We start from the raw sequence: 11,884 nt of genomic DNA, 5'->3' as shown, positions 1-11,884 counted from the left end.
TATATATGAATTTAATCCTGTCTCTTTTTTAAGCAGGGTATTAATTTATTATAAGGATTATTTGAAAATTGTCGACCAAAATCGAGCATGAGGTTTTTTTTTTATTTGATACATTTTTATTTTTACGCACAATATTTATTGATGCCCGTCAGAAGACTAATGATACCCAGATCTGAACGAGCTTTCTCGACTTTAAATTAGGCGACTCGCCATCGCAACTAAATTGCAGCAGGGACACGTGCTCTCATGTACGCACTGTATTCATAATATAACGCCATTATATCACGCGAAGACCTCTAATCATATCCGACGATCGCCGAGGACTCGGGCCGGAATTAACTCTCTACCTTTGGAGGAGAGACCTCTCGTCACCTCGACCGCACGCTTGGCTGCCCACTGCGCGGTCCTTAAACAAACAAAATGTACGTCGCGAGCCCCGAAAAAGAAGGGGCCGAGGCGAGAAGAGGCGGCGAATGAAACGCGGGAATTATGGCAGATCCGTGTGCCGTGTGTATCGAGAATTATCTCGGAAACCACCGTGACGACGGCCCGCCAAATACAAGAGGAGGACGAAACCGCACGCGGGACGCGTGACGAGACCGAAAAAGGAACGACGAGGCGTGAGAGCCCGATGACGACGGACCCCGCGACCGACAGGGTCGGGAGGACGAAATAGAAGAGGAAGAGAGAGAAAAAAATGAAGAGAGGCCGAAGGAGAGATCACGAAAGGAGAGGAAAGGAGAGATTTCTCTTAGTCGCCCTTCGTCCAGGGTGTCGAGTGATACTGCCGTATTATTATCCTCTTCTAATGCCGGGGGCATTATTGTGCCGGGGTGAGGCTGCCCGGGATGAAAGGAAGCGTGCTCGTTCAAATAAGATAGACAACGGCATCGACGAGGGAGCAGGAGGGAAGGGGAGGCCGGAGGCCGCAGAAGGCCGGCAGAAAAATGAAAACGCTCACGAGCGATGCATCGGCAATCGCGAGACCCCTTTCAACGATTGGCACGATCGACGCCGGTATTTCTCTCTATTCACCGTGTCGTCCTGCCGTCGTCCTTTCTCCCTGCGCCTTTCCATTGGCGAGCTTCGAGCGCAGCCTCTAATTTGTGCGCCAATCTCAAAAAATTGAATTACTCTAGCGTTCGTTTATAAATTCAGATGAGAGCGTCCATTGTCGGTAGCGTCGAGCTGCCTGAACAGGGGGGTTGGGAGAGGAGGAGGAAGGAAAGGAACCGGCCGAAGGGAAGACGTTTACGCGGCTCTTAGGTGATGAGCGGACCCTCAAGTCTCGAGACCCGTTGTCGTGATTCGCTTAGGACAGTAGGATGTCTGCGGAGGACCCGAATAATTTCTAGGGGGGGCCTTTGTAGGTATTGATTCGTTTGCGTTCCTATAATTGTGCAAAGTTGCTGCGGGAGAGCTACAATAGTAACGTCATTCTCCAGCCTCGCCACGATGTCGTGATTAAGCGTTTGCGATTGTAGGAACGAGGATCACGGAAGAATAGTCATAAGGCACTTATATACCATTTGCCATCAACTGTGGACGTTGATGTAATTGGTCTGCGTTTCTATCATCGAACAAAGTTGCGGTATACGCTGGACAATAGTTGGCCGAAAAATCCCTCCGAATTTCATCAAGTTTTCGAGCTGATGTAAGCGAAAGGTCCGACGCGTATCTTAAACCGGTTTGCAACAGAAATTACAAGGCACTCGTGCGTTTTAGGCGAGAGATACGTGTTGCGATTAGATTTTTCGAAAATAATAAAAAAAGAAAATAAAAAATGTATGATAAAAAATGAGAGGTTCGCGGCTCATGATATCGAGACTTAACGGAAACCGATCCGATGCGGACTCGACTTGATGTACGATCCGCTCGGAAATGGCTGTCGTCGGGAGGCCGCGTCCCGATAAATCTTCCGGCTTTTTAACCGCGGATGGACTTGTATAAACGCATCGTTTTCATCAATATTTATGTCGCGAGGGGGGCCGGTCGGGGACCAATTGGGCCAGCTCCGGGGACCGCGACATCGTCGAGACTTCGCCAGAGTCTCACGAAGTCTCGGCTCCGATAATAAAGATATCCATTATGCTCGCCGTGGCTTTTTCTCCGCGCGGAACGAGCGTCCTGCGTGTTTTGCCGGGTCCTCGTGTCTCTCCCCGGGATGTTTCTACGTATGTGTCTGTCGTCTGCCACCGTCATTCGTTCCAGCTTCCGTCGAGCGAGCGCGGTTCGCGATTTACGCGCGTCGACGATCTCGCCCGAGAAGACGATTAAAATGCAATCGACGCAAGCTGGAACTTACGGAGGGAATCTTGCGAGACAGGAAATCGCACCTCGAAACTTATCTGTCTTGAAATAAAAATAAGAGGTCCAAATTAAAAAATTAAATAAAGATAAATAAAAAATTAAATAAAAATTTATTTGATTTTTTTTTTACATATATATTGCACGATTTTACAAATGCAGATTTTTTAATCATTTTTTTTACACTTTACATATAAAATTTCATTAAATACATACAATTAAATAATACAATAAAATAATACAATACATAAAATATATATAGTATAATAATACAATAATACATAAAATAATACAATTAAATACATAAATGCTCTTTTTTGTAATTTCTTAAAAAGTTATATCCTGAATAGTCATGCTAGGCGCTAAGAAAATCAGGCATAAACTGAGTAAATGATTATTTAAACATGACGATGTTAACGCGACACAAAGATCTGGCGATGTGTTTGTTCGCTGCATATATTTTATCTCTACTTTATTAAATTATCTTTCGTAGCTAACCGCGCATTTGATGTTTCCACGCGCTTAATCCTTTAAGTACTATTGTGACCATATGGTTGCAACAAGAGTTACAGTCGATACATAATTTTCAGTTAGTTAGTCTGTTAGTCTTAATCGTGAAAAAAATATAAATATATATTCTAAATTACTTTTCAATGAAAATCTTGTCTGTAATGGCTTAATAGAAAACGTTTTGCCAGACGTATTCAACATGGCATTAATCTCGGTCAACATGGACCTCCTTCGCTTAGAAAGGATACAATCGCGTTATTCATCGTCCAGAAAAATATACGCGCGTAAATCCTAAAAAAATCGCACAATTTATACGAAATGAGTTGCGGCAATTTTGCAATAATAAATATTGTTGCAATAATATCTCGATATTATTACCGACAAAAGATGAACTGAATTAATTGTTAATATATATATAGCATTTTAATTATCCTGTTTAATAATTTATATTATAATTTTGAAGAATTGATGATTTTACATTATTAAAGAATTAATGTTTTACGAAATAAAATTCAATCATCGAGCATTGTTAATAATAGCATCAATGTCAGGCGTTAACAATTCTTAATATTATCTAAATTAATTGTACAATATTCTAAATAATTTAGAGTTTCTCTTCCTTTAATTTAAATTATTTGTTAGTTTTATTTCTTTGCGGCATTTTTAACATAATAATAAATTTCCATTGTCGGGTATATTTCGTAAGGGTATAAAAATTTTTTAGATTAGTCATAAATGTTCACTATTTCGAGGATAATCACAAATTACTAGAGCTTATCTCGGTATAAAATTACGCAAAGCTGAAGATGCGGCAATAAACGACTCTAATTTTATTTAATACATCGATTACTTTAATATACCGCGTCCACTCGCTATTTCGATGTTAGGAAAGACCGGTTTCGACGCGTGGCTCACCAAAGAGCCTCGTCGCCTCGCGCTCGAGAATTATTTAGGGTTTTAATCCTCTTAATTTAATAGCGCGACGAGAGCAAGAAGAATATTTCGGCGGAAAACGGGACGGCGTGAGCTGAATGAAGACCGTGGACATTAAGGAGGTATCATTGATGCCGATTACGATGTTGCCGGGATCGCCTCTCGACGGGAATGTTTTCTTACGACCGAGTCCCGCGCGGACTCCTTTATTGGATTTAGTCCCTAATGATTTTGTCAAACGGTCGCGGAAAAAAAAAAAACAAAACCGGATCGCGACATTCGCTGATGAAATCCTGTCTTTGGTAATCATCACTCGAATTCGACAATTATTATTAAATCGTCAAATTAAAGAAAACAACTGTAAACTTACCTGACATTTTACCTCGAAAATCATGTAAAAATGGATGTAATTATATTATTTGCTCTGAATAAAATCAAACAGAGAATAAAATAAAATGTTACATAACTGTTACATAACTGTTACATAACTGTTATATAACTGTTATATTGTTGAATGGAAAATTATAACTAAGTTATATAACTGTTAGTTATAATTTCCCACTGAACAATATAACAGTTATATAACAGTTATATAACTGTTACATAACTGTTACATAACTTATATAACTGTTATATTGTTGAATGGAAAATTATAACTGTTATATAACTGTTAGTTATAATTTCCCACTGAACAATATAACAGTTATATAACTGTTGCATAACTGTTATATAACTGTTATATTGTTGAGTGGGAAATTATAACTAACAATTATATAACTTAGTTATAATTTTCCAACAATATAACAGTTATATAACAGTTATGTAACAGTTATGTAACAGTACATGTTATGTAACATTTCATTTTATTCTCTGTTTGATTCGTATTCAGATATTATCGTTAATGATGTCAGACGTAGACATTATTCTTACGATCTTGCGCCGCGCAAGAGGTGTGATCTTGAAGACCATCCCATCGATACGAGCGACCGGGCCTATAAAGGATTTTTTTCCCGCGATTTATCGGCGTATTACATCTCTGCGGGACGTTTCTTTATCTCGTCGCGACGAGATAAACGTCTCTTTTGGTGACGGGACGAGAAACGGTTCGATAGACTTATATAGCGTATATGTTCCCGTTCACTATATCTTTCCTTATTGTCTCAAGTCATTCGTTTGCGGGCCGGTTGACGGTTTTTACTCCCTTCTCCCTCCTTCCCCCTTTACCTCTGGACGTGCCTGGATTGCCCCATCCCTGGTACATTATACGTGCTCCGATAATTAAGACGTTTCCATTTGGAGTTGGTTGGCATCGCGATAATCTGGATATGCGTGTTTCGGCGACGACGATCGGAAAAAAGCTAATCGTTATGCATCACGCCGGCAATTAATGGTGTATGATCGAGAGTCATGTTCCTGGAAGGAGCGCAGATCGAATTGGCAAAAAGTGCGAATACACACACACACACACAATACACACATGTATGCATTTTTTGAGTTTATCGATATCGAAGATGAATCGAAGAATCGATGACCATTTTTAGACGCGTCCTCCCATATTTATTAAGCATCCGCGTAATTGGATACAAAGGACGCTGATTGACACAAGCTTTTGTTAAGTGAACCCTCGGCATAAATCTTACGAGGAAGGGGGAGGAAGATATGGTTTGGAATTTTGTTAAAGAATTTTTTTCTTAGCCATACATATAGCGTTCTCCGATATTTTATTACTTTAAAATAATTAATCATATATATTAATTTATTATTAATTTATTATTTCAAATTAATTAATTATATTTATTAATTTATTATTTATTAATTTATTATTTCAAATTAATTATATTTATTAATTTTTTATTAATTTATTATTTATTAATTTATTACTTATTAATTTATTATTTCAAATTAATTAATTATATTTATTAATTTATTATTTATGAATTTATTATTTCAAATTAATTAATTATATTTATTAATTTGTTATTTATTGATTTATTATTTCAAATTAATTAATTATATTTATTAATTTATTATTTATTAATTTATTATTTTAAACTAATTTATTATTTCAATTAATTTTGACAAATTTTGTCTTATAGATTTTCTGCTTTTGTAAGTGATATTAATATTTCTAGGACTCTTCGCGAGCGTAAAAATCAATTTTATCAATTATATATCAAAATTGTCAAAATGTTGAAAGTGAACAGGCAAAGAGGGAGAAGCGAGACATTAAAGCTGACAGTGGACAATTCAAGACCCGCCAAAAACTTGTCAATCTTATCCCTATAAATAAATATTAGAATAGAATTACATCTACGATATAATTTCACATACTTTCCATTATATTGTAGCCAATCGAAGAGAACGAATCATCGACGATACCGCACTCTACAACGTAAAATTATCCTTGGCGCCATTTTTTATTTGAAACGCGGTTCAAAATTATGTTGCCGAGTCCGCTCTCTAGTCTCGTTGCACTAGCAATGACGAAAAACGTGTGGCTGGAGGAGCATTGCTCGACATGCAGGTGAATTTCGGATAGAGTTGCCCAATTAATTAAGACGAGTGCTACATTTACGCATGATTTATGTTATCATGTGACATAAGGGAATAAAAATGATGAACGCATCGAGCGTATTGCTTAGGGATACCGCGAAAATGCACGATTCCAAGGTATCATTTGCGTTGCCATCTTGAATCAGCTGTCAAGCAGACGATACGCAGGTATGGAGCACATTTCGACTGACAGGCTCTGGTATCTAATTATCATAATTCTCTATTGATCATTTGAAAACAATTATTAAAATCCTCTTTTTTTATCTTTTTTCCATAAATATTTTTTTATGTTTTAATATTCTTTTATATAATTTTTGAAAAATATATATAAATGTCTTAAATGTTTGTGTATGTGTGTATGTTATATTATAATTAAAATCAATATTGTTTTTTATAGTATAATTATATATATTATTGTTAAATAATTTCAGTGTTCAGTCATCATCTGATCTCTAAAGGGACATGGAAATATCTGAAGATAATGTACAAATAAGAAATCAGCCGACAGACTTGATCTCAGTGTACAGTGACAAGCGGAAGAGCGATGATCCTGATACAGATCTTAATGAAGTCGAGATAATTACAGCAGCGCAACATTTTTGTGCTATTGAGATCAAAGAGACCAAGAATTATCATGTAACCGATGAGAAAGTGATTGATAAAGACCAGAACGAAGTGAATGAATCAAGCACTTCAGATTCTACTTTAGGGAATGTACAAAGTAGCGACAGCAGTGCCATTACTAATGTATTGACAGATTCGATTTACTTGGATACCTTGGATTCCGATTCCATAAATATCGAGTTCCAAAAACAATCAAGTGCAACAGAAGTGTTTATTCGGAACGATGAACAAACGACCAATTACAATATATCTACAGTGACGATACCGAACGAGTTCTTAGATGGGCTTAATATCAATATAAAAAAGGAGGATGATGAAGGTCACAGCACCCTATATACAGCGGAATGGTTATGCGATGACAATAACGATACTAGCATACGATTAAGAGTCTTGAAAGATGCTAAGCAGAATATACAAGTCCCTGTTAATATTGATCCATTGACTGGCGTAATCGCAGTAGCAAAACGTAAGAATCAATTAACGGACGGCAAAGATACCTTGGAAAAAACTAAACTATCTAGAAGATCAAAAAAACACGTTAGAATAAAACCCACCGTACATCAAGATTACAAAGAAAGATTGAGGAAAAAGGCCGAGTGTATGAGAGAGAAACGGAAAAAGCTGTACGAACAAGAGAGCGAGGAGCAGCGTTTGCAAAGGTTGGCAAAGGAAGCGGCGAAAAGACGCGAAATGAGAATGTATTACGAGACACCGGAGCAACGAAGGAAAAGGCTCGACGCTGAAGCAGCGCGAAAAAGAGAATATAGAATGTATAACGAAACGCCAGAAGATAGAAGAAAGAGATTAGACCGCGAGGCTGAGAGAAGAAGAATCAAGAGATTATCGTTATATGCCAGCGAAACACCAGAACAGAGAAGGGAAAGACTTAACAGAGAATCGGCAAAGAGACGAGAGGCCCGATTGAATCAGTACGCTAAAGAGACAGAAGAGGAGAGGAAGGAGAGATTGCGAAGGGACGCTTTAAGGGCCAGGGAAATGAGATTCACGAGATCCGCTATTGAGACGGAAGAGGAGCGTAGGCAAAGGTTAGTAAAGGACGCCTTTAGAAAGAGAGAGGTAAGGATGCATGGGGGCCATTCAGTGAACAATAATTTTACGGAACTCCGAACCGTTCGCAATTTTCAAGAATTGAACGATGTGCAGATAAGGGACAATCCCGAAAATCAATTGGACGGCCATTACCTGAGCAACTGGATGATGTGGTTTCAAAATACATTGACACAACCAGTTCACAATGGAGAACAGATTGTAGAACCGCAAGCGCAGCATAATAGATAGAACTTGTGTTTTCCGCTATGGATGTACTTTCAGGACTTTCGTGAACGGTACTGATAACAGCGACCAATCTGAATGTGCTTTACTTATGCTTCCTTTACAATTTACAAGCGGAACGATAAAATTGCAACAGCAAAATTACCGCTATGCCAATGTAATATTTCTGATATGTACAAGACTTAAGTTAGTAATAGCAAATTAAATTCGCGTTATAAAAAGAAGCTATTTTATAATATTTATAAATGCCGAACGCGAGTATAGTTATACTTTTCGATATGAAAAAAGAATTATGTAATTTATTTACATTATGTTTAAAAAAAAGATGACGTTACATTAAAAAATAGATAAATCAGACAAAAAAAATTGATACACTTTCTTAGTATTTGCATGATGTTTAATTACGATTATTTGAATATCTAAAATTATTCTGATTGTAAAAGAGAGGTGCATCGAGAAGTAACAATGTTACTCTTTGATGTTAAGTGTGTAAATAAATTTAGCTGATACGTTGATACGATGAAAGAATAGGAGTTGTATATTAGAAAAAACAAGAGAAGCAATTCTTGCCAGTGCCTTTTATTCAATGTTCAACAAAACGAACGCTCAGACTGAATTCATTGATACATATGGCACTTGAACATGAGTGAATGATTCTGGTGAAAGTTTGACTGTCTCTTGTGCTATTTGTACAGTTAGATTATTATGTACTTCTTTCTACAATTCCTTTGTAATAAATAATAAATTGTGTTATAACATATAGATATTACATATATATTATCTATTTTTTATAAACACACTTATTCACAAAATTATTGCATACATTATGAATTTGTATAATTATAATGTTGATATATATTGTTCTATTATGAAATATTTATCTCACACAATATGTACACTCTTATATACTACAACTATTGGAGACTTATTATTGTTATAAGTTACATTATTTTATATTTTGATATATATATACATATACATATACATATATATATATATATATATATATATATATACACGGTGAATCATTTTAATCTATAATCCCAATTATCTCGTTGGCAAAGCATGACAGAGAAAAAATTTTCCCACAAAAGTAGTTTGTTTCTTTGGGGGCCATAAGATGGCACCATTGGTTTGACCTTGAAGAGTCATTTGAAGGTCACGTGAAGGTCACCTTCAATTTCTTAAATGGAACCTACATTTTCTCATTACATATTCTTGTAGCTTATCTCGAGAGCTTTCCAAAACACTATAATTAAGTACCTTTTCGTTAAGTACTCTTTGAGTTATGAGGCTTGAAATAATTTCTTAATTTTACATAAACCGTAAAATATCTTGTAAAATATTCATTTTTCGATTATCCTACCTTAATACTTTTACGTACAAAATAATGAGAGGAATCAATTGGTGTAAAGAAAACACATAGTTGTTTTTAAGAAAAAATATGGAATTGTTAATTGCAAATTACATATTTTTTCTTAAAAACAACTATGTGTTTTCTTTACACCAATTGATTCCTCTCATTATTTTGTACATAAAAGTATTAAGGTAAGATAATCGAAAAATGAATATTTTACAAGATATTTTACGGTTTATGTAAAATTAAGAAATGATTTCAAGCCTCATAACTCGGAAAGTACTTAATAAAAACTAACTTAATTATAGTGTTTTGGAAAGCTCTCGAGGTCAGCTACAAGAATATGTAATAAAAAATAGGGGGTGCTATTTAAAAAAATTGAGGTGACCTTCACGTGACCTTCAAGTGACTCTTCAAGGTCAAACCAATGGTGCCATCTTATGGCCCCCAAAGAAACAAACAACTTTTGTGGGAAAATTTTTTCTCTGTCATGCTTTGCCAACGAGATAATTGGGATTATAGAGTAAAATGACTCACCGTGTATATATATATATTTATTTATTTATTCATTTATGAGACTGTTACTTTATTCTGAACTTATCAGTCATTTTTATTCTACTTTTTTATATGTCAAATTAGTTCAATTCATCTCAAACTGGACAAATCTTATTGTTGATGTGAAAATGTTTGTTAGAAATGCTTTTATATATATATATATATATATATATATATATATATATATATATATATATATATATATATATATATATACAGGGTGAGTTATTTTAATCGACGCACGCAAATATCTCGTAAAGTAAGCAAGATGGAAAAAAATGTTTTATACAAAAGTTGTAGGATTCAGAGGGGGACACCTGATGGTAACCTTGACTCTGACCTTGGAGTCCAATTTAGGGGTCATTTCAAGGTCAACTTGAAATTTTTAAATGAGATCCCCTATTTTTTATTACATATTCTTGTAGTTTATCTCGAGGGCTTTCCAAAACGCTATAATTAAGTACCTTTTCGTTAAGTACTCTTTGAGTTATGAGGCTTGAAATAATTTCTTAATTTTACATAAACCGTAAAATATCTTGTAAAATATTCATTTTTCGATTATCCTACCTTAATACTTTTACGTACAAAATAATGAGAGGAATCGATTGGTGTAAAGAAAACACATAATTGTTTCGAAGAAAAAATATGTAATTTGCAATTAACCCCTTCACTGTCAAGCGAAAAGAAACTTTCCATGCCAAAAGTGTGTTGAAGAAAAAAGTTTTTAAAATTGCATGAATACGTCAGTATAAATATTATTGAGTTTGTTGAATCCGCATTTGAAGCCAGAATTACAAAATTCAAAATGCTGAATCCAATATGGCGGATCAAAATTCAAAATAATTTTGGATTTCAATAAAAATGTGTATCATTTTTGGGGTTGCAAAATCCAAACCTAATATCAGATTTTCCTAATTGAAAATGGCAAATCCAATATGGCGGACCAGAGTTCGAACAAATAGTTGACATACATAAAAGGTGTATATTTCTCTTTTCAATTATTTTTAAATCCCGCTCTCTGTCGAACCCAGAGCATGGTCTTACATACAGGTCTGGAAACTCAGGCCTTTTTTAGTGGTGGGGGAGGTCTCACTTAGTGTGTCCGTTTTTCGACTAGAAGTCGCAATACGAGCGAGAGAGACAGAGATAGACGGCAGTAGTCGTTCTCTCTCTAACATACGTCTAAAATGACTTCTAGATCGCAGCGAACCTAGCAGGCAAGCCGTGAACTTCCGAAAAACGGACACACTAAGTGAGACCTCCCCCACCACCGGAGTTTCCAGACCTGTATGTAAGACCGTGACCCAGAGTCACGAATCGAGGACGTGGCGGTTATTGACTCCGTTTTTTTATTTTTTTTATTTCTTGAAAACTGGTATATGTTTCCACTTCTGTGCAAACAGCTTGATTTGATAATTCATGACTCTGAATTCGGCAGATAGCGGGATTTATATAAGTAATTGAAGAAAAAAGTGTACATCTTTTATGCGAGAGAGACAGAGATAGACGGCAGTAGTCGTTCTCTCTCTAGCATATGTCTAAAATGACTTCTAGATCGCAGCGAACCTAGCAGGCAAGCCGTGAACTTCCGAAAAACGGACACACTAAGTGAGACCTCCCCCACCACCGGAGTTTCCAGACCTGTATGTAAGACCGTGATGACAACTATTTGTTCTCATCCGCCATAAATTTGCAATTTTTAATTTGAAAAATCTGATATTAGATTCGAATTCGGCGACCCCAAAAACGATA

General features: G+C 35.9%; 1 protein-coding gene across 3 annotated transcripts; it reads left to right on the top strand.

Moving 5' to 3' along the window:
• The first annotated feature begins 6,206 nt into the window (after nucleotides 1–6,206).
• LOC145964206 (uncharacterized) lies at nucleotides 6,207–8,992 on the top strand. Of its 3 annotated transcripts, XM_083086682.1 has the most exons (3): nucleotides 6,207–6,471; nucleotides 6,735–7,973; nucleotides 8,092–8,230. In XM_083086682.1, exons 2-3 carry the CDS (start codon nucleotides 6,766–6,768, stop codon nucleotides 8,093–8,095), a joined length of 1,212 nt encoding a protein of 403 aa, XP_082942808.1. In that variant the 5' UTR covers nucleotides 6,207–6,471; nucleotides 6,735–6,765; the 3' UTR covers nucleotides 8,096–8,230. The 3 variants fall into 3 exon arrangements, with proteins under 3 accessions (XP_082942808.1, XP_082942807.1, XP_082942806.1); XM_083086681.1 differs by having other exon boundaries at nucleotides 6,208–6,502; nucleotides 6,735–8,992; XM_083086680.1 differs by having other exon boundaries at nucleotides 6,208–6,471; nucleotides 6,735–8,991.
• The last annotated feature ends 2,892 nt before the right edge of the window (nucleotides 8,993–11,884 follow it).

Source organism: Camponotus vicinus, unplaced genomic scaffold, assembly GCF_025532165.1.
Source record: "Camponotus vicinus isolate PSW18456_S1 unplaced genomic scaffold, iyCamVici1.0 SCAF_13, whole genome shotgun sequence".
Lineage (NCBI taxonomy): Eukaryota > Metazoa > Arthropoda > Insecta > Hymenoptera > Formicidae > Camponotus > Camponotus vicinus.
This window is presented reverse-complemented; position numbering and strand designations above follow the sequence as displayed.